Below are 26,533 nucleotides of genomic sequence, written 5' to 3'. Positions count from 1 at the left end.
TTTTCCAATAAACTCCTTTTTCTTTTCAAAATGTCTAATTAACCCACAGTACTTTTCCTATTAAATGTGTATTTAAGCATCTCATTTCTGCCTTTCTCAACTCAAGTTCCTTCATAGCTCCAATGACTTTCTCATCATACTTGACTTGTCAACTTCCCTAGGATCCTGGGTGCTAAGCAGAAACCCTTCAAGGCACTACAATATATATAAATGGAATCAAAAGTACGAGGGTTCAAATCCTAGCTCTACCATTCAGCCATATGACTTAGACAAGTCACGTAACCTACCTTTAGTCTCAGTAAAATGATGATAACAACCCAAAAGGGTTAGGATTATGTTCATGTCAAATGCTCAAAATATCTGATCTTATATACAACAAATGTTCATCAATTATCATTCTTATCCTTGTTGTTTTATTATTATTAAATACATCAGAGAATAAGGTCCAATTGAAGAATTATAGAAGAGATTCTGGTGCTATTTAATTTTGAATGTGAAATTTCTCCGATTTGTTTTTAAACTATTAAAAGTTTTCACAGGGCCTGGAAAATAATCTCCCCACATCTATATAATGCTACCTGAGCTGTCTAGATCACTCTCTCCAACTAAAAGGCAGAGTCAGTGGGTTCCCCTTTAACATCTGATCTTATAATGAAAGCTTTAAGGAATTGTGGGTCTTTACTGTTGAGATATATCTGTAAAGGATTTGGAGTAGGAAGATAATCATGGAATATTTTTAAAGACTTCACTACCTCCCTCTTTCTTAAACTTTTACAGAAAAAAAAGTTCCAGAGAATGTATAAATACAGTGCTACAGCTGTGTTCTCAAAAAACATTTAACTATTTCATATTTATCTTCAGAAATCTAACAACTATTTATGAAATTAAATTATCAATTTATCCATTATACTTATCCTTAAAGGACAATTTTATCTAGGAATTTTCTAGATGAGATTTTCTACTGTTTAAAAAAAGCAGAATTCTGATCCTGTGTGGCTTTTGTAAGTTGGTCTGGCTCTGAAAGCTCTCAAGTCTTTGAAAAGGTGCCCAAGATATAATCTTCTTAGAAAAATATTACAAAGGAGGAAAAACAAAATATTAAGACCTGTATTATTTTCTTTACAAGTAGAAGTGACTTTCTCAGAAGAACTGCCTGGTTAAATGGCTATGAAACAAGGCTGAATTCACCTATAATGATTTAATCAGCTTCAAATATGGCAAAAAAAGAAAAAAAAATCAACACCTTGTGACTGTAATAAGAGTAAACAGTACTGCAAATTTACAACTCACCCAATTCACTAATTCAATATGTATGGACCAAAATTTTTTAAAAAAAACAACAAAACACGGCTTGGTTACACTTATCCAAAGTAAGCAGTCAAGTAACTTAATTTCGGTTTAACAGTAACTAAAACTAATAATTCACTAAAAACTAAGCATAAATCTCACAATTTTGGCAGGGCATGATAGAAACTGATCTACAATTAAAAATCCACTGCAGAATGCAAAAATATAAAAAGAGTTAAGAAGTTTGGGGAAAAAAAATGGATGTACTTGGAAAAGCTCAAATATTTCTACTAAACAAAATTCAGCTTCTATGCTTAATCAGTTCCTTGGAACTTACCAGAAAACAAACAGATAAAACCAACACTGTAATATCTAAGCAAAAAATCTTTGATGTCAAAGTACCCAGTTTTCAAATTTGTATAAATATCTGTTAAATATTTGTTTTGAGAACTATCACTTAGATGAAACTTGCAACCATTCTAGCAACAGTGAATAGGATAGTTTTATCCTAAATCTATTGAGTAGCAAAAGTTTAGGGGAAACAGGTAGCAGGCTAGAAATGAGTGGGCTCAGATCTGAATTGGAAGTAACTCCTTACTGCCTGAAACCTCCATCCTTCAGTTAGGATCCTTGAAGCACACAGGCTTACCAGACTTAAGCATTTGCAGGAAGGCCTGAGAACAGAATACTTTCAAAATGTGAAGAGAGGAAGAGTAAAAAGTCAAGTCACCCAATCCCATGGGAAGACCATCCTAGAAAGGAACATAATTATAGCCTACCTTTTACTACCATTCCCTAAGGGATCACTGCATGGTAAACCAGTCATTCGGACCTAGCTACTGCATATGGTGCTTCCATTACACATAGATTGTCCCCCCACTTTGTCTTTTTCAGACTGCATAAAGCAGAACTTGTAACATTCACCTTTTCCTGTCTTCAACAGCCTTCTCTCCCACAACCAAAAAGTAAACAATTTTCCTTCATAAACAACTGAAGAAAAACATCATGACTGTTTTGCAAACTCAGCTTCAATGCAAAACCCCTAAGCCCATCTTCCATTACTAAGCAGATAACTAAGCAGCTTGTATAGGCATTCTAGCACCCTCTCTTGCATGGAAGAACTGGACTTTCCTAAAGGGACAGAAATGACATATGATATATAGTACAGAAAAGTTACTGTTATATGATCAGAGGTTCAGCTCCTTGGACCAATACAGTAAGTGGATTAAGAAATCCTTTAATTATGTTCCTTAATTTTAGAGAGAAAACACAGTATCCGTGAATGCAAGATGTTTCCAAGGCAAAGTGAAAAGTCAGTGGGGCAAATATCTCACCTGAGGGGTTCGGGAGGAGCTGGGACTGCTAGAGGCCGATGAGACCATGCTCACGTTGGGGTTCATGCTCCGTTCCCTCTCATCCTGGTAGATGCGATCCCGCTCCACTTCCGGCAGATTGAGGAAATTCTGCATGGCCCTCAGGTTTACTAAAAGAGACTGAGAGGCTGTCCGAGGGTCTTCTTCTTTACGCAGAATCTCAGATAACAATCCCTGGTGAAATGGGGAGAAAAAAAAGGCCAAATTGTATATAAATGTATATGTGTGTGACTTCCCTTTTCAACCTCTCTCTCCCCTTTATTTGTCTGGTGTAATCAGCTGGGCTGTGATGTCAAGAACCTCAGTCTAATTCTTTAGGGTTTTCCAAGAAGAAGCTTTTCCGGGAAGATGCTTGCCTTCTGGGGGCTGTTCCTTATTTTGGGACCATTCTATTCTGACACTTTATCATCACTGTAATAATCATCAGTGTACAGAGGTGCCAGCTAGCAAGGTAGGCACTTGGGAAGAATTGTGAAAACGCAATTACCACCAGGTGCCTCCTACAAGTATTTCAGGAACTGTTAGAACTCTCTCTGCTTGAAACTGGGAAAACTTGGCAGTCCTGCTCAGCTTTACAAATCTGCCAAGTTTGGTAAATTTAGTTCCGACATTTAAACAGCATGGGAGATTTACATCGATTAAAAAGGAGAGAAAGTTTGGCTGGATTTCTGCATGACCAGCCACTGTTTTCAATGTAGATGTTTCTTATGGGGGAAAAAAAAAAGACACAAAGCAAATGGCTAGAATTTGAATTAACCCTCTGATAACTTCTCAATCCACACGAACAACATAGATATCCTTGCATATGTACTGGAGGGTACCCAAAATTTTCATGAGATGCTCTCATGGGGGAAGCTCTACTCCCACAATTAAAATAACAAAAATGTAGTCCCATACAGTGAGGACCAGAGCACACCATGAAGAATGGCATGATAAGCTCAGATATTTTCTGAGTGTGTGGTTCATCCAAAAAGAAAGCTTTTAATTAGGAAATTTGTATGTTCATTGTGCTCTGATGACAAAGAATTCACAAAGGAGACTGTTGCTTGTAAGTACAGAGAAAAATAATATGGGTTCAAGAAAAAGAGTGGAAAATCTGATTTGGAACACTGTAGTACTTTGGGTATAGGCAGATCCATTTCCCATTCTGCACATACGCACAGAGGTATCACTTAACATTCCTAGCCTCATGTCATCAGGAGATCAGGGCATAAGATTATCCATAGGAAGAACAAAGATGTTAACCCTGTATCTTAGAACCGATGGACAACTCCAAGTCATGAAAGGTTATTTCTATAACAGTAGTGAAGAAGTACAGATACCAAAGAAGTTTTCACAAAGGTGAAAATTAATACAAAGAAAGTACTATCAGATTTCTAATAAATGGTTTAAATAGATAAAGACGTTAGATGCAAATGGATTTCCCATGTCTGATTGGCTAGTAATCTGCAGGGTAAGGTAGACAATTTTAAAAATAAAGTGACACATTCTCATAGAGTAAAACAAATGCCACTTATAGGAATGTGCATCACACAGTTCTCACCACTCCAAGGAGGTAATCACTACTCAAAACATCATGCAAGACAATTTTCCTCCAAGGAACCTAGAAGTGGCATTAACATGAGATTGTTCTGAAAGTTTTGAGTCATATTACCTTAATTAGAGATGTCCTAACTAATACTTGCTAGAAACACATTTATAAACACTGCTAGGGAGGGATAAGTGTGTGTGTATGTTTCATACAGAAATGTCAGGATAAGAATAAGAATATAATATGCCACAAAATGAAGCTAGAAGTAATGTTAACAAGTGTTTGTATTCATGCATGCTCAAAGAAAAAGCAAGGTAGGATGTGTATGTAAAAATATCCTGCTGGTAAAATGATTCTAATAATATCCAGATTTCTTGCTATGCTTTTAGAACAAACAAGTGAGACACTTGCCCTCCAGAAAATGTTACACCATCAAGGTATTGATTCTCTTTCTGAAATTAAAATTCAGTTCTGCCTTAAGTTATCCTACTTAAGGCAGGATATTCTACTTCCACTAAACAACCTGAAATATTCATAATGGGTTGTTTGGTTTGAGGATAAAAACCTCCAAATTAATTTGTTGGAGAAGCAATAGGGAAATGGATTTAAAATCACTACCAATTTCCAGTAGAATTAAGACACTCACTGGAAGCGGACTTGTCCCAATGGATAGGGGGTCCGCCTACCACATGTGAGGTCCACGATTCAAACCCCGGGCATCCTTGACCCGTGTGGAGCTGGCCCATGCGCAGTGCTGATGCGGGCGTGCCACGCAGGGGTGTCCCCCGCGTAGGGGAGCTCCACGTGCAAGGAGTGCACCCCCTAAGGAGAGCCGCTCAGTGCGAAAGAAAGTGCAGCCTGCCCAAGAATAGCGCTGCACACACGGAGAGCTGACACAACAAGATACGCAACAAAAAGAAACACAGATTCCCGGTACCACTGATAAGGATAGAAGCAGTCACAGAAGGACACACAGCAAATGGACACAGAGAGCAGACGACTCCGAGAGGGCGGGGTGGGGGGAGGGGAGAGAAATTTTTTTTAAAAAAAGACACTCAAATTGATATTTTCTAAGTGTTCTTTAATGCTGAACCCTGAACATATAGAAAAAGTCAGTCTGCCGGGCTCTTCCTCCCATCCTCCTTTCCTTCCTTCCTTCCTTCCCTCCCTCCCTCCCTCCTTCCTTCCTTCCCTCCCTCCTTCTTCCCTCCCTCCCTCCAATTCTTTCTTTCTTTCAGTATTTCTTTAGTATTTTAATAAATCTCAGACTATTAACATTTGAAGGAGTTTCAGGGTCTACATGGATCTATTCTTTATGAGAGTTATAATTACATTTATGATAATTCAAAGGCAAAATCTGTAAATGTATTCTTCCTCTAATTGTGGAATACATTACAGCAAAGGTCTTGCATAGAGAATAATGAAATAACAAAAACTATTGTTTTAATGGACCATGGCTCAAAATTATAAGTTTGCTCCTTCTTTCTTAGTCAGTAAGAGTGACTCTGAAGCATGGCATGTTTTATTTTTTCTTGCTTGGTTTGGTTTGCTTCCCGCCCCAGCTACTCATCCCCCCCACACACCCACATACACACTTTGAATTGTATAGTTCCTTCCCCTGTGCTTTTTGCATATGGAATAAACTTATAGGGAAATTAAGTCATCTCCAAGAAAAATGAAGAGAAAGCATCCTTGAAAATGACTCCCTATGAGTATCATTTTTAAAATGAATGAGAAAATATTTGTCTTTTAAGGGCTTATGGAATATACCGCTGCCTCTGGTTCATTCACCTAATTGAAGATAGTCTCAAACCAACAAGGTGGCCAGCACCAGCTCTGTTTATTGCCCCAGAGAATTAGTACATTGTTCTAAATTATTTACTTAAATGCTCATCTGTGTAGGTTGTGGTCCCACAGTGGATTCTTTTTACCTCAGACATTTTCAATAACAAGTGGCTAACTGGTAGGCACAGTAGGTTTCAGTTATTTTATGGAGACTCTTCTTCAGGTGCTTTTAACTATTTAAACTGGAATTTTAAAAAATGTAGTCCAAATTCCTCGGCTCATAAATGTAAAATGAGTTTATTTAGTTGAACAAAATCATCAGAAGAAAATTTACAGCATAACTTAATTTTTACCACAAATCACCCCAACTAATTATCAAGATAAGTAAATGTTTATCATACTGAAACTGTCTTGAATAGAACATGAATTAATAATTTATCTCACATAAATATTTCTAAAGCCCTTGCCACTCTTTTGTCTGGCATTTTAATTATCAACCAGCCAGGCAGAAGGTGTCATTTAGACATTCCCATTATGCAGACTGAGATACAGAAAATGTGGCATGGCACCTGGGTGCCATAAAAACGATGTACTTTTCTGAATAGAAAGGTCATGAATATTAAGAATGTGTAAATGGAAGAAAATTAATAAATTAACCAGGATATTGCTTATTAAACTTTCATATCAGTAATTATATTAAAACATATTGCAAGTACTGAGTAAAGTGGCCATTAAGTATTTTCCTCATTGTAGGCAACAGAGTCTTCTCAAGGGAGAGATTATAACAATTCCCTTCACGGTGTTAGCAGAGGTTATGTAAGCCCAGGAAACAAGTTGACTGAGAATAAGAATGAGCATCTGCACAGGGTAGAAAGACACCTTACACAATAACTCTTGGGTTACAAGACACTGAAAAAAGAACAAGGGAGTCAGGCAAAGAGAATCTCAGTCTATTAATGGAGGATTTTGTAAGCTTCATAAAATTTCCAAAATCAACGAAGAACAGAAGAGTCTGGCAGAGCATTCAATAAAAGCAAAATAATTCAAAGAGCAGAACTAGGGGTAACTTAATACAATCCCATCTAGTTTGACTGCTAATTTAGACTGTCTTCACAGAGAAAACAAAGATTTCTGACTAACTTTATAAATGAAAAGTCAATGTACTTATTATTTCTAGTATTTTTTAATAATCTTTATAATAAAGGACCTTACATTTTCTGAACCTGCAGTTTCTATCAATGAGCTATCTTATTACCATATTATGACTTCCATATTTTTTCAACAACCTGTATAGTTTGCCACAAACTATTAGGGTATGAGATACACACTGATGCTCAGAAATGTTTGGGAAACTTTACCCATAGTGAGCTGTAGAAAATTTACTTCCAAGTATCTGCACTAGCCCTTGAGGCCTTGTCTGAAAGCAGTGAGAAACTCTACCTTTGATAAGTCAGTCATGCTATCCTTTATGAGAACAATAAGGGAACATACACCTGGGCCAGGTTTTAGAAACACTGTGCCTAAACCCCTCACAGCCCCCCAGGTCACTCCTGGGCTGAGAGCAAAAGTGGGATCACTACCGACTAGATTTTAAGAAATGTTAATTCTTCATGGTTCTCAGGCTTTTGGTAACAATGTATGATTAGGCTATATCTCCCACTGATTATCTAGGGAACCTCCAAAGTCAATATATGTATTACCAAATTAATGACAGATTGTTCTATTAATTCATTTATTATTTAGGACTTGGTACAAAGCTCAGAAAGAAAGAAAGGACAAGTAAGAGACAGATTCAGTTCTGAAGGAGTTTATGGCAATAGCCATAGTAATACAATGTAAAAGATGATAAATGCCCTAAATACGATGGAATGAGTGCCGTCTCTGCTCAAAGGAGAGGAAAAGTATTTCCAACTGCAGGACTCAGGAAAAACTTTTTAGAAAAGTGGTATTTGGCTTGGCTGGGATTTGAAAGGTATATCATGCCTGGATATAGAGATAATGGTGAAACCCTGGGAAGCAAGAGAGGGATTGGGCAGAATTAGAGTATTTGGAGAAAATGAAGGAGGGTGACTAACCCAGAATATAAAGAGAAGGCTCTGCTTCTTTGATTAAAAAAAAAACCGAAAAAAAACACAACACTGTTCCTTGGTGAAGAACTAAAAGAATGACAAAGTGGCAGAAGACATTTTGAAGTAGAAATAATACAGTCCACATTAATATAATTCTGAACTACTGGAGTATACACAAACTAACTAGCAAACATTATCTCCCAAATGAAGTGATATTAGATAATCTGTTCAGCCTTTTTGTCACCTGCAACAAATTAGGCTTTCAATATGCAAAACATCTTCCTTCCAGAAAAACAAATGATCGTGATTCCATTTAATTGTAATTTAATGAGGCATAATTTATTTTTTAAAGTGATATACACCAGGTGTGTACAAAGAAACTGGCCCAGCCAAACCACAGTGCTTCTCTCTGGAAAAAGCCTTAAACTAGCTGTAGACTGTTTTCATATTTGTAAATTATGATTCTGTTTGTGGCAATTGAAGTGGGAGGTAGAAAGGGTAACTTGCAATATTTGCACATTTTTTTATAATATATACTTTCGAAGAAACTAATCCAAATTATGCTCATTTATCATATAAAGCAAATAGTCTGAAAGTACTAGATTCCAATTTGGAAAAAGGTAGACATAAGAATGTCATATAAACCCAAAGACATCATATATATACTGCTGACTGCTGTGCTAAAAGTAAAAATCCTACTCTTGGCACTACTTTGAAATATTTAAACTGGATATTTTGGAGAAAAAATGACCTATCCCTTAATCATGTATTTAACTTACTAATTTTGTGATACGTCAACAAATTATATAAGGTATAATGACAGTCCTCTTCAGAAATAAAAACATCTCCTTAAAGATGTATGATTCAAAATCATATTTATAGTTATTAGTTAGGCATCAAAATGTATTTTAGTTCATAATTATGTATTGCTTTAAACAAATGGTGCTATAACAAATTATCAAGGCTAAAAAATCATATATACTCCATTTTACAGATTAAAATCACAGAACGTCTGAGCTGGAAGGGATCTTGACACTCATATGGACCACCCTCCATCTTCCCCTGAGCATGGCCAGCTTATCACCTACTTCCCTTGATATTACTTTCAGTGACCAAAAAAAGAAAAAAAAAAGTTTCCTTCCTCACATTTCACTACTGCTTTTGCAGGTGGTTGGTTTTTTTTCTGTTAGTCTTTATTTTCACACAATTTTGAAATGTCTGCGTCCAGCTGAGATGACAGTCAAAAACTGGAATCCTCACAAGGGAATGCCAAATTCCTAGCCTAAACACACAAAGTGGACACTTAAATTTCAATGGTTGATCCAGAGTCAGTGGAAGCAGTGAAAACAGTTGTGTGGCTGTAGAGAGTATTACTAACACCATACCATCTGCAAGCTGATACGACTGAATCGTTTCTCTCCTCTTCTCTAGTCTCATTTCCTTACAGATAACCCCTGAGAGGCACTTGTCCCTCTGCTCACAAATATAAATGGCTTTCACTGGGTCTCTTAGCCACAATCTACAACCCTACTACCATAAAAGTGACTGCTGAAATGAATTTGTGTAATGCTAAAAATACTGGCCCCTCCTCATCCCCCAGAGCATTGCTCAGCCATAAAGCCAGAATACTTAGCTGATTTGAATAAAATGTATACAGGGCACAACAATGACAATTTAATTTTTATTATTAAAAACGATGTGTTAAATCCTCAAAGAAAATGTCATTATTGCATTAGTTTAATAAAACATCTCTTTTATTACAATATTTCTTTATTAGAAAAGACAGCCTACGCATGTGGCAATTTTGTAGGATTGGGATGGACAAAATTGAGCATCTAAAGGGAATTAATGTACCCTGCAAATATACATGCATATACAAAAGTAACATTTGCAGACAAATGTTGGTACTGAAGAGATGTATTCTGTAAAGCCCTAAAAGACTATACAAATATATGTGTGTGTGTTTATATGTATATACCTTCTGACACAATGAATGTATATCTAAATATGAACATGTTACACTCAATGGGTAGTTGGGGATTATAGGAATATAGGATTGTAACAAGGCACTGAATGCAGATTTATTCATATTTCTGAGGAGTAGGCAGTATAACTTGGTTGAGCAGCAGGCCCTAGTAGGTTATACCTTGAAAGCCTGACTCACATTATACATAGGATCTTTTCATTCAACCTACTGAAAACACTTAAAATAATCGAAACTGAAAGTTGGGACCATACAACTCTACTTTAGAACAAATATTTCATGTACCCCAGATCTGTAGTTTATTAAATGGACTTGTGCTATCTGACACAAAAGAGTACAGTAAGCATACACCACAAAGCAAGGGAGTACACAGAACATTCTTGAAACCAAAACTGTCTGAGCTCTCTTAACTGCAACACTCATGCCCAAGTCACATTTGAGCACACACAACGGAGGAACCAAGTCAAAAACAGATTCTTGGCAACTTTACCATATTTTACCTACCTAATCTATGCATGATAGATACACTTAGATAAACAGGTCCATCTTGTTTTCCTCCTTATCTCTTCTCCCTTACAATCTTTAAAAGTCTTAGGTAGTGAAATGTGGGCTATGCACAATCCAGGTCAAAATTTTCTAAACACCTTAGTACTAAAAAGTAAAAGGAGAGAACTGAACAGGTTCCTTCTGGAAACTTGTTACCAGTGGTATTCTTAGCTCTGGGCACATACATCGTTTCTTCTAACACTTCAAGTACCTGGCACCATGACTATTTCATTCACAAAGTCTTGGGTCCTGGTATTCCTAGTTTCAATGAGTGTTCTGTGAAACAACTGTTGGCAAGCTGCCCAAAAAATTTACTAGCTTTGGCTACTTTGTCAAAACATTGGCAAAAATAGTACTTTCCAAAAACAAAACAAAACAAAAAATTACATTTATTGAATATTTATATCTCAAATGTATCTGATGCATTCAGATATAAGAAGTAAAGCAGTATTAACATACAAATTGGCTCTGTCCTGAGACAGTAATAAAATATTACTCTTTCCTTCTGAAATATTTCTGCATTAACTTCAATGACCTCCAGAGTCAAAAGCTCTATTCTCACACAGCACTTGGGACCCATCACAGTGCTTACCAGACCATAATAGAATTACCAGTTTAAAAGGCTGTTTACTTGTTTCATTCATTCCTTTCATCTCTTCCTCTCTCAGATAGCAGAAATGAATGAGAATAAAATACTTATAGGTATGAGTTCTGAAGTCAGACCTTCTAAAAATTGGTCTTCAACTGGACAAGGATTAATCTTCCTGTGCCAGTTTCCTCACCTGTAAAATTGAGATAATTCTACTTTCTTCAGGATGAAGAGCTTATAACAGTACCTGATATATGCTAAGTGTTAAATGGTAGCCACCATTATAATGCAGAGTCTTTGAATATTTAATAAACATTTATTAGATGAATGAATGACCACAGAACTAGCATCAATGTACAATTCTTATTTTACATTTTCAACTCTAAATATTCAAGGTACTCTACTTACATTTTGCTAAAATATCTTCTCATAAAAAAGGTAGAAAATATAAAAAAGAACCTTTATGAAGTGGGACAAATAAAACAATTTGGGATAAAGGAAGATATAAAGAAAAATCTAATAAATTATATAAAATGAAATTACCATATTGATATTCAGGGAAAGCATTAAACTAAGATGATTATTGTTTTACTTCCAAAAAGTCAGAACTATTTTTTAAAAGCTTTCTTTTCCTACTTCATAGTCATTTAAAATAAGCCTTATTCTGCATCATTGTTTAAAATGGGTCGCAATTATCAGTGGATCATAAAATCAATTTAGCAGATCATAACTAACTTTTTTTAAAATAATGAAACGGAATTAAATAGATTAGAAAATACCATAGTGCTTCTTACATGGTACAAGTATTGCTTCATGAAGGTATTCCTCTGGAAATACACAAAGATAGAAGTGGAGGTGAGATAGAGTTAAAGATATACATACCTAAGTGTGTAAACGTGTACATGTGTACCAGCTCATGATGTAAAAAGTATTTCTCACTGGGTGTTGCAGGGAGAGAAGTTTGAAAATAAATGGTCTAGTCTATAGTGACAACTTTAGGCACCAAAGTTAAAGGCAGGATTTAAACAATCTTGCAATTTCCAATTGGCTTCAAATTGATTCAATTATATTTTTCTGAAAGCATCTCTGGACTTTAAACTCAATTCACTTCATGTGAACAAACATGCACTTAACCCCAGGTCAAAAGGTCATCATTTCAATCAATATTCATGAAAGGAATACTCATTGTATATGTTTTTATTTTTTATTGCATTGCTTTAAATAAGCAATGCTAATAAGTACATAAATAATGGGATCTAAAGCTGGGGTTTCCTTGCTTTTCTTTTATAAATATTCTACTTTGACTACAAAATATCACCCAAGATTTAGGGAGACCAATTAAAGTAGTAAACTGTTGGCCTTTACACTAAAAGTATAGGTCTCTTCTAAGACATATTCACTAGAAGTGAAATAAAGTCTTTACTGGGGATAGAGACCCCTGTTTGTAAAATGACTTGATCGCTGCTTGTCAGGGATTGGTAACAAAAGCTTATAAAACCATCACTAAAAGGGACTCTGCTTCAGTAAAATGGAGAAATCTTAATTTTCTATAATTATTTCAGTAGCTTTAATTTTTAAGGACTTTTCACATTGGTCAGGATGGCAGGAATAAATAGAACAGCATGTTGTCATGTTCATGATCCCTGATTCTTTAGTTTGAGTTTTGTGAAGGAGGGGAAATAAAGTGTCTTTATATTTTTTTTTCTACACCCAATTTTCTATTTCACTTGGATTTATGAATGGAGGGGAGTGTCTATGTGAATCTGACAGTTGCTGAGTTAACCTTCTTTTACCTAGAACACAATGCCATCTTCTCCCATAGAGTATTTAGACTAGCCCTTTGACCTAATCAGTCCCTTTTTGGCTAAAGTTGCTTAAAAGGAGCTAGTAAACATTAGTCTTTTTATTGCAGGAGGAACTGAAGTAAGACCACCTCTTAGAGAGCTACCCTCTAGCTAAGAGTTGGTAATAACTTTTAGACACAGTCATCCCAGGAGATAGTAATGTTATTATAATCTTTAAATCTATGAATTCAAGCCAGTGATTCTGAAATGAAAGATTGCTTATTTTATGAATCAAGCAGGGCCATCTCATCCTACTTTATTAATTTAATGTTCTGAAATCAAAAGAGTTATATTATTTACTTCAAAACCTAATAAAATGTTCATGCCTGATATGTGACATTTCATATTTATAGTCCATATTTCAATGGGTGGACTTCCTTTTTCTCACAGGTTTCCTTGTCATTTTATAACTAGTTCACTGGACCATGGAGTCAAGACACCTAGATTTACATTGTGTTCTGTTGCTGTATGACTTGCTGAGTGCCTGCATCTCTACTGGCATACTGAAAATAATGACCAAAACCAGATGTCACCTGGGAAAGAAGTCTGAATATCTTGGAGGTAAAGTTTTCTACAAATAGAAACTGTACATGTTCCTATCTTTGGCTAACAATGTGTGTAAGTAAAGCACAGTAATTAAAGGAGAAGTTTCTCCCCCTAGACACTGACTAGTAATTCATGGAAGCTCAGACTCTGAGAATCTGCTAAGATTCTGGTTTTGTTGCTACACGAAAAGATGTGTATCTTTTCCTAACTACACCACTTCAAAATATAAAGTTTATCAACTTTTGGCCTTAATAGTTGTGGGTGTGTATATTCTATAAACGTATAAAGCATAAAAGTCAAAAAAGCATAAAAGCAAAATCTATGTCATTTCACACAAAGACATTGACATTTCTAGCCATTGACCTTACTGCCAACTTTCCTGATATATCATTCAATCTAATTTTTCAATCCATTGAAAATATTCTCCTGTCACTGAGTGAGTTCATTTATGGTATTTATGATCCTTGCCTTATGTTTCTTCAAATGATATGGCTTTGATGAGTAAAAGAGCAGATTTTTTGCAGTCTCATGAAAAAATAAAAGTAGTCAAATATAGACAGGTCAACCAAATGAGTTTCCAAAGTAATTAAAAAACCTCTATGAGATAAGAACAGGATGCCCAGATATCTCAAGCAAGGCCTTTGACAAAAAGCTGCACATTGTATAACTATGTGACTTTTTCATTGAGCTGAAGAAGGAGCAAGTTACCAAATTAGAGACCTACTGTAACAAAGTAATAGCACATTTTGCAAAAAAACAGATTTGTACTTCTCCTGAAAGCATGAGTCTAAGAACTGGCTCAGCAGAGCTATCTGAGACACAAAATGAACCAGAAACTTTCTGAGTCGTGGCTTGGTGGGCTGGAGATAAAGAAAATTAACTATACTACAAGTACTGAAAGCGGAAAAAGCCTTGTTTTCTAATGATACAAACTTCTTATTGCTGACTACATGTGTAAGGATGCTTCTTGAACTCTGCTATTCAGTTAAGCAGACAGTGGTATGGAAGGTATATGAAGACCACACTTAATTACCCTTTACTGACATTCTAATGCTCACACGTGGCAGGTCATCCATTCCAATTGATTTAGCCTAGTTTGAATCAAAGCTCCTTCTATGTGATTTAACAGATTTGCTCAGATGCGTGGTCTCAGGGGAGAAACAATGTTACTAAATGGGGGATTTCTGAATACATGAATAGGCAGGTCACTGGATTTTTAAATAAATTAGATAAGAGTTTATAAAGGAAAGTTGACTATATATAGTTTATGAAACTTATTATAGGTCAGTGGACATACCACAACCATTCGTCAGTAATACTGTCTTTCTTAATACTGTCACAAATATTTTCATAACGTCATAAACCTCTGGTTATTTTTTTTTTTTACTTCTTTATTAGAGAAGTTGTGAGTTTATAGAACATCATGCAAAAAATACATGATTCCTATATACCACCCAACCACCAACACCTTGCATTGGTGTGGAACATGTTTTACAACTGATGATAGCACATTTTTGTATTTGTACTATTAATTAAAGTCCATGGTTTAATTTAGGGTTGATTGTGTAGTGTAGTTCCATGGATTTTTTTTTTTTAATTTATTGTTACCAAATATACAATCTAACATTTTCCCTTTTAATCAAATTCAGATATATATTTCACTGCTGATAACTGCATTCACAATGTTGTGCTATCATCACTATCATCAATGACCAAAACATTGCCATCATTTCAAATAGGAGCCCTGTATATAGGTAGAGGTATAAACACAGTAGTCAAGCAATATATTTCATATCCTTAGGCCTAGTATGTGAAAGCAAGTCAACACTAAAATAAATTCACAATACAAAAAAGAATATTAAAAAAAAAAAAAGGAAATTGTTCAGCACATGGATCCTATTGCTCCCTGAGATTATTAGTCCTATAGAAACCATCTGCATCACTGACAGAGCATGGGAAGTGGGGCAGGGTTAAGGGACAAAGCTATTCTGAAGCTCACACAGTCATATAATTCACCATTAAGGCTCATTAAAAATTATTTTTATTTAAGTCAAGTTTGGGAAATCCCATAAGACCTCAAATCCAATGTCTTTATTTGTTTATATGTTTTTTATTTTTGTTATGGTAGATATTGTTAGACACCCTGGACATGGAAATTTTGTGAAAGTTTGTGCTGAAGGGGGAAATACCTCCCTGTCCCCTCTCTTTCCCTCTCTTCACATTCAAAATCCATAACTAAATCTGGCAAATATCAATATCAGTCCATTGCATTGTAGAGTCCATTGCCTTGTAGGGGTTCAGGCTTAAAACAATAATGATATTTTCAAAGGAAAGAAGAACAGTAAAACTTCTGTAATAGGATCATAATAATATCTTGCTTAAGATTTGTGAACGGTGTGGGGGTAAAAGTGAAGATATGCCTTATTTGAACTACTACCCTTGCCTCATGGCATAACCAAATGCCATCAGGGTAGCAACAGCATTGATCCATACTCTAAAAAGAAAAGCAGATCCTGAGATATATTTCCATACAAGTGATTTTGTAAGGAACTGTTTCCAAGGAAAACTGGTAAAGTAGTGGGAGAGAAGAGAAGGGGAGAAAGCCAAACAAAATGCCAGCCTCAGCTTGATCCTGCAGACACCTTGGAGTGGAAGTCACTCTTCAAGAGTTTTTCTGCTATGGGAGGCAAGGAAGCAGAGCAGGGATATTAACTACCTCAACCCTTCTCTGGTATATAAACCAGATAATCTCACTTTGTTTCCAGGTGTAAAAGCATTTAGAAATGTATCATGAGATCATCTGAATACTGGTGACCAGATTAGAAAACATCTAGTCACTTTTACCTTAATATTCTCATTGGGTCCCATTTGTCACAAAGGTCTTCAGAGACATGAAGAGCAAGGCTAACCTTTCCTTTGAAAAGATTAGTGAAGAAGGAAATGGTGATAACGCAGAATATATTTTATCTATGGTCAAAATGGCAAAACAGGCTTGTCAATTACAACACTCTGCTATACTTGCACCTAGAACCACATTATGCTCACACTGGAGACTCAACATCCTGGCATTGAATGAATTCGCTCTCCCAGATACTGTTTCTCAAATGTGATATTCCCCTCATCCAAAATATGTTACTTAATTTTTTATCTTAGTTTAGACAGTATATGTTTGTATTAACAAATCAATACATAATGAAAAACAATCTAATAAAAATAATAATAAATAATAATAAATCAGATTGGTAAAAGGTTGTCAAATCACTGATTATGGTAGAAGTCAAGCAAACCTTGTCTTGAAGTATTGATTAAAATAAAAATACATTAAAAATAAGTCCTTGGGCCTTCCTCAATCAAGATAGCAGATTGAGAATCTTCAGGGCTCTGTCTGGCCCCCCAGAGAAGCTTTGAACAACTACCAAGAACTGGCAAAAACATCTTTTGCAAAGAAGCATTACCACGTTGAGTAATAAATCAAGAAAAAGGCCTCTTAAAAGTGGTATAATCTCATGGTGCCCTGGCTGGCCCTTCCCTCATTCCTCACCAGCTCTGCACAGAGGCAGCCTGTACTCCAAGTGCAGATCCCTGGTCCCAGTTCTGGAAGGATTGGAGTCATGCTCATGCACATATTGGGAGCATGTTTGTCTGGCCCAATCTGTCTGATAGTGGCTTGAAGTACTCACTGTCCCAGAACTTGACCTGCATTTAGAAGACACAGATATCTCCTACAGAATGCTGTGGGAGAGCAGTTAAGTGGCTACCTGGGGCAAGGTATTGCTGACTATAGCACATGTAGTGCAGTATCCCAGCTGTAAGGAAACTGTTTCCTAGGGAAGAGGGTATACTCAGAACTGTGTACATGGGGCCACATGAGCATGCCTAAGACAAGAGCCATGCCAAGAAAGAAGTCAGTGAGGGGCCTACATCTGGCCTTGAGCTAGTCCCTGAACTCATTGTATGGATAAGTCCAGAAGGACAGCATTTGCACAGGTAAATCTGCAAAGACTAAGAAAGGTGTGTTGTTTGTTTGTTTGTTGTTGTTGTTAGCTCCTTGCACTCAAGGAAAATTGTGTCATAACATTAGCTAGTTACAAGCTTAAGGGACAGATGCTTCAGACTCTAAATTCCACTGATAATATGCTAAAATATCAAAATTTCCAGGTTTCAACAAAAGGTTACAAAACATAAAAAGAAACAGGAAGCAATGGCCCAGGAAAAAGAGATTAAAGCATCATAAACCATTAACTATGGGACATACCAGACAAAGACTTTTTTTAAATTGTTCATAATATGCTCAAAGAGCTAAAGGAAAACATGAACAAATAACTAATGGAAATCAGGAAAATAACAGATAGTATGAGAATATCAATAGAGAGAAGAAAATTATGGAAAGGATCCAAACATAGCCAAAGACCACAGTAACAGAAATTTAAAATTCCCTAGAGGGGTTAACAGCAGATTAGAGCAGGCAGAAGAAAGAATCAGAGAACTTGAAGACAAAACAATTGAGATTATTCAGTCTGAGGAGGACAAAGAAGAAAGAAAGAAAAAAAAGTGAACAAAGCTTGAGGAATCTGTAGGACACCATAAAGTGTACCAATATATGCATCGTGAGTGTCCCAGAGGAAGAATGAGAGAAAAGGGCAGAGAATATTCAAAACAAAAAACAAACAAACAAAAAAAACAATGGCTGAAAACTTCCCAAATTTAATTAAAGATATGGATATACACATCCGAGACACTCAATCCATCCAAATAGGATAAACCCAAATAGACCACATTGCAGCATATTATAATCAAATTGTTTAATGCCAAAGATAAAGATAATTCTGAAAGCCACAAGAGAGAAGCCATGTGTCATGTACAAGGGCACCTCAATATGATCAAGTGCTACTTTCTCATCATAAACCATGGAGGCAAGAAAACAGTATGATGACATATTTAAAGTGCTGAAAGCAAAAAATTGCCAATCAAGAATTCTATATCCAGCAAAGCTGTCTTTAAATAAGACAGAGAGATTAAGACATTGAAGGAGTTTACCATTTAGAACTACAAGAGATGTTAGAGTTCTGTAGGTTAAAAGGAAAGGATAATAGACAATAGATCAAAGCCACATGAAGAAATAAAGAGCTTCAGTGAGGGCACTGACATAGGTAAATATAAATGTCAGTACTATTATATCTTTGGTTTATATTTATAACTTTACTTTTTACTTCTTACAGGATCTAAAAGGCAGATGCATAAAATGTGATGATAAATCAGTGCTTTTGAATTTATCATCAAATCCAAATTTATGAGTATAGGACTCATAATGTATAAACATGTAATTTATGACAAGAACTACATAAAGGTGGTGTATAAAGGGGCATAGGGACATGTTTCTGTATATTACTGAAATTACATTGTTATCAGAGTAAATGGAATTGTTTCAGATTTAAAGTTTTAAGTTCAAGCCCCATGGTAACTACAAAAAAAAATTAGAAAATATGCAAGCTTACAGATACAGAAATTAGACTACAGGTTGTCAGGGTATGTAGCAGGGGGGTTGGGGAGTTAATATATAATGGGTATAAGGTTTCTGTTTTGGGAGATGGGGAACTTTTAGCAATGGAAGGTGGTGAGGGTACCACAATAGTGTGAATGTGATTAATTCCATTGAATGGTATGCTTGGGAGTGATTGAGATGAGAGTTTATGTTGTACATATGCTCTCACAATTTAAAAAAAAAAGAGTTACTAAAAAGAAAAGGAAAATTAAATGCATGATTGGGTTGCAATCATGCATGGGATCCAACAAGGGAGGAAAAATGGCTCAAAGAGACATTATACAGATAGAAAAATTAGAAGGTGGGCTATAAGCTTTATATCTCTGTTAAATTTCTTAAACTTGAAAAATGTACTTAGGTTGGTTACATAAGTGAATACCCTTGTTCTTAGGAAATGTATACGACAATATTATGTGTTCAGGGAGCATGATATATACAACCTACACTCAAATGTCCAAAAAATGGATGGATGGATAAATGGATAGATAGATAGACAGGCAGGCAGGCAGGCAGGCAGGCAGGCAGGCAGGCAGACAGACAGAATCATACAGCAAATGTGGCAAAAGGTTAAAATTGGTGGGTCTGGGTGTCTGGGGGGTAGGGGTATGTTGGATTTCTTTGTATGAGGTTTGTAGTATTTTTGTACCTGTCTTATAACATTGAAAGTACTTCAAAATAAAAAGTTAAAAAAAAAAAAAGCTCCTGGAAATATAGGTCTATTTTCTTAATTATGTTATTTTACACCATCATTCAAATGATATACTTAATGGCAAGGGATCGGTTAAACAAGTAATTTATAGTTTCTCTTTGGAAAATTGGCACTTTGAATTCTATTTATTATGAATTTGAGTTGCCCATTTGAATGTTTTTAACACAAAACTCCTAGGCTGATTTTTTTTTTTCAAACAAATCTAGCTCCATTTGTAAGTGCCATGTACATGATTTTGTCTTACACACATACACACTCATGCACATATACATAAAAATCAGATTCGTTCTTAATACAAGGATCAAACACAAATCCAGGAACATAAACTCTAGGGTCATAAAATGTATCAAATTGATTTTTAATGCATTTGAAAATAGATGCATAATAAAGATCATAACCTATTTCTGAAAAAATATTTAGTAAAACAAGGAAGAGATTGGCTTTAGGCATTCATCTAAAATAAATGGCTATGATTCTGCCTGCTTTGAGAAAAAAAAAGTTTAGACTGCTTTTTATGCAAGATTAACAAGTCATTTATGTTATTCTCTTTAAAGTTAATTATTATTTGTTTATGGTAGCTGGCAAATTATTATATTACCAATAAATGGCTAATTCCACTCCAAAGAGCAACATTTGGAAAAACCAATGGTTGGTTTCATGGGACATAGTAAACCGTATTTCCCATTTAACAATGCTGCAGGCGAAACCCAGCTTCCCAGCCTTGCTGTTAGTGACTACGGTATATACAGCACAAACAATCTGCCTGCTGACCTCCAGCTTAAGTTCATACTATGTCATTCTGTCAATACCATCTACCTTGATTAGGCTGGGCTTTACATACAACAGGTTATGATCCCAGAGGGATGAAAAGCTTTCCCAAATTAAAAGCAGAATTTTAAAAGGAAATACTCATACATTCCTAGGCAGTTTCCATTTGATATCCTCAAGGCTGGTCCATGAACTCAAACTCATGTTGATTGAAAGTGAATGTTTCTTTCTGGGTGTAGCCATCTCACAAATTTAATGGCAGAAGGAAAATAATAAAATGTGTTCCATGGTTCAATTAGACCTTTTATAACTTGGCATTTGAAAGATGGCAAAGCCAAAGAAAAATCATTAATCCATAAAAATAGACAAAAGGGATTGTGCAGGAGAAGACAGACCTCCAGGAGTCTGGGGCCTTGGCAAGAGCATACCCTCACACCAGCACAGTCTGTCTTTTGTCTGGTCTCATTGCGAGTCTTCTCTCATGCTTCATGCTATTTGGATAAAACATATACTGCACTTACTTCTAAAATCCAGAGTAATACAACCATGCTTTCAATTTTATCCTTAGCCAAAGGAACTGTATACATAACCAGGCCATAAAATGTTGGCTAGCCATGTAATACATATTCATACACATGAATGGTAGATAAAACACACACACAGAGGAGGGAGGGGGAGGGAGGGAAGGAACTGCAAAATATAGAATGAAAAGACGCATCCTTCTAATATGTATTTTGAAATAGTATGCACGGACTTGCTTAAAATGACTACAGCCTTTCACAACACCAGTTCACAGAACTAAGGACACACAAATGCTAAGTACCCTGAGTCATTAGAGAAAAGTGGTGCAGTGATGTTTGGAATATGTGCAGGGCCATATGAACTTCTGAACTCATTTTCAAATGACGTAAACAGACTCTATCAAGAGTAGAATGTATAAATGAGCAAAGTTGGGGCACAAAAGATTTTACCCCTCTTAGTCTCTTGCCATACCTAATCTGTCAGCATCAAACCTCAAACAATCCTACTGTGTTTCTTCCCTGCTTCAGCTTTGCTGAAGACGGATACCAAACCACAGTGGTTGGTTCCATTACTGGTTCATGCTGTTTAACTTCAGCTGAGGCCCAAACTACTTCACAAATCCTATCGTTAATTGGCTCCCTATCACATTCAAGCTGTCAACCCATTTCTGGCCTCCCTTTCAACACCAAATTTTAGAAAAAAAATATTTTGGAATCCCTGTATCTCTATCCCCAAAAGCTAATCACTCTTAACTCTTGAATTTTGGCTTCTGTCCCTATTACTCTAATGTAATTATACTCTAAAGTTGGCCAAAGACCTTTCCCAATCCAAATATCATGGCATAGTTTCAAGCTTCTCCCTCCCAGACTTCTTAGTTTTCTACACACAGAACAGTCTCCTTCTGGAAACTCTCTACTCATGTCCTCTCTTGCTCTTAATACTCTCTGCTAATTCTTCCATGCCCCCACCCTGTCCCCATCTCTCTTGGCATTTCTTCTTCTCCTGGTGGAGGTGGTGGTTGTGGTGGAGGTAGTAGAGGTTCCTCCCCACCACTTCCATGACTACTTAGATTCCAGGATCTGTGAATCAATCTCACATCTCTTTCTCTATCCCTGACAACCCTTCCTACCACCAGACTATTATTTTCAGTGACTGCTGCACATCTTCACTTACAAAGTCTGCCAGTCCTTCAAAGCAAGATAATCCAATCCAAAACAATTACCTTAACATTACTACAGTCATCTCTTTCCATATCTTCCTTGTCTTTTTTTTCTTTTTTTAAGGAGGTACCCAGGCTTGAACCTGGGACCTCATACATGGGAAGCAGGCACTCAACCACTTGAGCTACATCCACTCCTGTTCCCTGATTCTTTTAATTACACCTCTATTCTCTAAGTCACTTGGCTCAAATCTTGGTGTTATCTTTTATCCTTCCCCCTTTCCCTTCAGGGAGTTGTATGTTCTGTCAACTTTACCTCCACAAGGCCTCCTGACTCCCTACCCTCCACTCCCTTGCTGCCAGCTTCATTCAAACCTTCCACATTTTTCAACTGGACAATTACGACAGCTTTCTAAATGGCATTCCTACCCTCTTCCTATAATGAGGGGGCAAAAAACCTTCCTACAATTCAATTCTGAATCTTTTTTTTTTTAAAGATTATTTATTTCTCTCCCCTCCCCCCACCTCCCCCCACCGCACCCCACCCCACCCTGGTTGTCCATTCTCTGTGTTTATTTGCTGCGTCTTCTTTGTCTGCTTCTGTTGTTGCCAGCGGCATGGGAATCTGTGTTTCTTTTTGTTGTGTCATCTTGTTGTGTCAGCGCTCCATGTGTGCGGCACCATTCCTGGGCAGGCTGCACTTTCTTTCACGCTAGGCGGCTCTTTATGGGTTGTACTCCTTGCACGTGGGTCTTCTCTATACTTATGGGGCACACTCCTTGCACATGGGGCTCCCCTACGCGGAGGACACTCCTGCGTGGCAGGGCACTCCCTGTGCGCATCAGCACTGTGCGTGGGCCAGCTCCACACGGGTCAAGGAGGCCCCGGGTTTGAACCGCGGACCTCCCATGTGGTAGACGGGCGCCCTAACCATTGGGCCAAGCACGCCACCTCAATTCTGAATCATGATACGCTCCTACCTTCAATGGTTTCCAGTGCCTATTAAAGTCTAAAGATCTTTAACATGGCCCTGAAAAACCCTTATTGATTTGCATCTCCCTCTCTCACATTGCAAATCACATTTAAGTTTTATTATCTAGCTTTACTAGCAACTACAAACTATTCTTAAGGCTTTCTGACTCAACTCTCATGCATTCCCTTTGTCTAAAATACCCTTATTTTTCATCTTTGCCTGTTAAAATGTATTCATCCCTCAAGGTCCAACTCCCTAGCAAACAAACACTTTAGTTAGTTGTTTACATATATGCCTGGCCATGACCTTTTTCACCTTTGCATCTTTGAAAAACTTAAGATTCCTGCCTTGCTTTTAGTAGGGTGGCTAAAGACTTACTGTATTCATTCTATTAGAAGTATTCCTTACCCCCAACTCGCCAGGAACCCCCACTATAATCACTGCTTTTATTCTTCTACATTTTAACTATACTTCACATTTTCTTATAGTTGTTTGAGTCCTTTTTTACCCCTTCTACTAGTTAGTTAGTTTCTTGAGGTTAGGCACCTTGACCTTTTTTTACTCACATAAGGGCTAGATCAGTAGTTCTCTAAGTGTGGTCCCTAGGCTAGCAATATCAGCATCACCTGGGACTTTGTTAGAAATGCAAATTCCTGGGTCCCACCCCAGACCTAACGAATCAGAAACTCTGAGATGGTGTGCAGCAGTTAATGCTTTAACAGCACTTTAGGTGATTCTGATGCACACTCAAGCTTGTGAACCACTGGTGGAGATGAACACCTCACGTTAAAAACAGCCCTCAATAAAATAAGACATGTATGAATGAACTATTTACCTTTTTACTATTTAATATATTGGCATATAATTCCCCCAAAACATGAAAAATATGAACTATCTATAATCACTTTATCAAAATAGCTTGTATTTAACCCATACATTTTAAAAGCTTTATAAAAATTATGACATGTGTAATGATGCTCTTGTTATAAAGTTCTAAAACAGGATAAACTAAATAATATATTTTTGACATACATACTTTCAGAACTAGTTAAAAAAAAAAACTAGGGAATGATAATCACAAAATGCAAGATAGTGCTTACATCTGGGAAAGACAGATGGAGAGGATAAACAGATACAAGTCACTGGTAACATTCTGGTTCCTAGGGTAGGTGGTAGGTTCAGATGTGTTCATTATATTAATATATATATGTATATGAATATATATGATATATGATATATCATATATATATGATATATATATATGATATAATGTATCATGAACTAAGGATTATTAATTAATCTAATTCTCTGTGCTCTGGATCCATAACAATTTTGTAAAACCATTTTTAAAAAGGAATTAGGACACACCATTAGTATGATTCCTAACCAATTATGATTTTCAATGCTAATTGTACCTGTGTGCGGTTGAATGCCACTCTTGCAAAGACCGCTTGGGACACACTGGCCCTCTTCAGCTCATCTCTGACTTGCTGATAGATATCTGGAGAGACTTCCACAGATGAATTAGTTGGCTCAGGCTTAACTGCTCTGGGAATGGGCGGATGGTTCAGGAACTGCTGGTTGATGGCTTGAGGATGCTGGTGAGCCAGGAGCCGGCTAACAGCAATCTGTTGGTTTATCAGATGAGCCATGGCTATTTGTTGCCTGACAAGTTGTGGACTGAGCTGGGGAGAAAGAAGACCAGGGCTCATGATGGGCTGTAATGCGGGCACTTGGTTGCGGATTGGAGTACTGTGATGGATTTGGCTATGAGGAGACTGTTCGTTGGTTTTCCCTAGGGATGCCAGCTGGTTCATATTTGGTAAATGCATCGGACGCTGGCCCAGAACACAGTAGTCTGAAAGGTTTTCTCGTTCCACTCTTTCCACTGTTAAGAGACAAAAATGATAATTCATCATTGTTGTAAATGGTATAACTTATTGTTAATATATGTACAACTGAATTATCATATTTTAGTATATTGAGATGAATTTTTATTCAAAAAGCTGGAAGCCCTAGAGTAAATGCAAGCTATTCCTTTCATCCTGCAAAAAATTTTTTTTCAGAGAAGATATGAAAGTAAAATATTTGCCACTTCAGTTTTCTTAAATTCTTTAAAGTAGATATTTTATTGAATAGCCATGACAGAAAATACATATAAACTCTGAATCCTCCCATATTCCCATATTCTGTCATCTCTCTCATCTGTTCTCATCTTCTGTAGTTTGCACGAAATAATAGCATTAGTTCACAGTCATCACGAAATGATAAAGACATTTCCTATCAAATTAACTGTTACCTTCTAACAAAAATCTCACATAAATACTATTATACAACACTGGACTATTTACAGAAAATGTCTATTGTATAGTATATCCATCTATTCACTTGCTACCTTTATATTTAAGAATATAAGAAATAGATATATTAATGATTGTGAGATGCACTAAGAAAGAAAAAATTCTTACAAAATTAATCCGATCACCTCAACTTACAGTTTAATAAGATTCTCCCCTCTCCAGGTCATCTACTTACTTTATTACAGATTTAAAGAATAACCTTGAAAGGGGAAAGGAGCAGAAAGTGAGTATTGTATACGCCTAAGGCAAATTTTATTTTTTCCCCAAGATTAATTCTCAAAAAAGATGTAGTCGCCTGTCAAAGCCTTATTCAAGTCTCTGTAATACTTTATTTTATAAAACATAATTTTGGGGAAATGGATGTGGCTCAACCAATTGGGTTCCCATCTACCATATTGGAGGTCTAGGGTTTGATGCCCAGGGCCTCCTGGTGAGGGCAAGCTGGCCCACGTGGTGAGCTGGCCCACACAGAGCGCCGGCCCACGTGGGAATGCTGCCCATGCAGGAGCAACACCCAGTGGAGTGCCACCCCGTGTAGGAGTGCTGCCCTGAGTGGGAATGCTGCCCACTGCAGGAAAGCTGTCTCGTGCATGCCAGACGACATGGAGAACTGGCACAGCAAGATGATGCAACAAGAGACACAGAGGAGAGAAAATAAGAAGACATAGCAGAACAGTGAGTTGAGGTGGTACAAGAGAGTAATTGCCTCTCTCTCAACTCTGGAAGGTCCCAGGATAGGTTCCCAGAACTGCCTGATGAGAATACAAGCAGACACAGAAGACCACATGGCAAATGGACAGAGAGTGGGGAACCGGGGTGGGGGGGGAAGGGGGGTGGTAAATAAAATAAATCTTTTTTAAAAAACACATACTTTTGTATGAAAAAACACACTAGGTTGGAAAAAACCTCAATTACTGCCAGTTTCTAATGTTTATATATAAGATAT

General features: G+C 36.7%; 1 protein-coding gene across 4 annotated transcripts in view; it reads right to left on the bottom strand.

The window, feature by feature from the left end:
• The window catches only part of SATB2 (SATB homeobox 2), a 211,028-nt gene that overhangs the window by 63,271 nt on the left and 121,224 nt on the right, over positions 1 to 26,533 (bottom strand). For all 4 annotated transcript variants that reach the window (XM_004458956.4, XM_004458951.4, XM_071216206.1 and 1 more), the window contains 2 exons: positions 24,643 to 25,115; positions 2,622 to 2,834 (listed from right to left, as the gene is read on the bottom strand). In XM_004458956.4, coding sequence (XP_004459013.1) covers positions 2,622 to 2,834; positions 24,643 to 25,115 — 686 coding nt within the window. The remainder of the gene's footprint in view (positions 1 to 2,621; positions 2,835 to 24,642; positions 25,116 to 26,533) is intronic.

This window comes from Dasypus novemcinctus, chromosome 7, assembly GCF_030445035.2.
Source record: "Dasypus novemcinctus isolate mDasNov1 chromosome 7, mDasNov1.1.hap2, whole genome shotgun sequence".
Classification (NCBI taxonomy): Eukaryota; Metazoa; Chordata; class Mammalia; order Cingulata; family Dasypodidae; genus Dasypus; species Dasypus novemcinctus.
The sequence above is the reverse complement of the archived record's forward strand: the minus strand, read 5'-3'. Positions and strand labels throughout refer to the sequence as shown.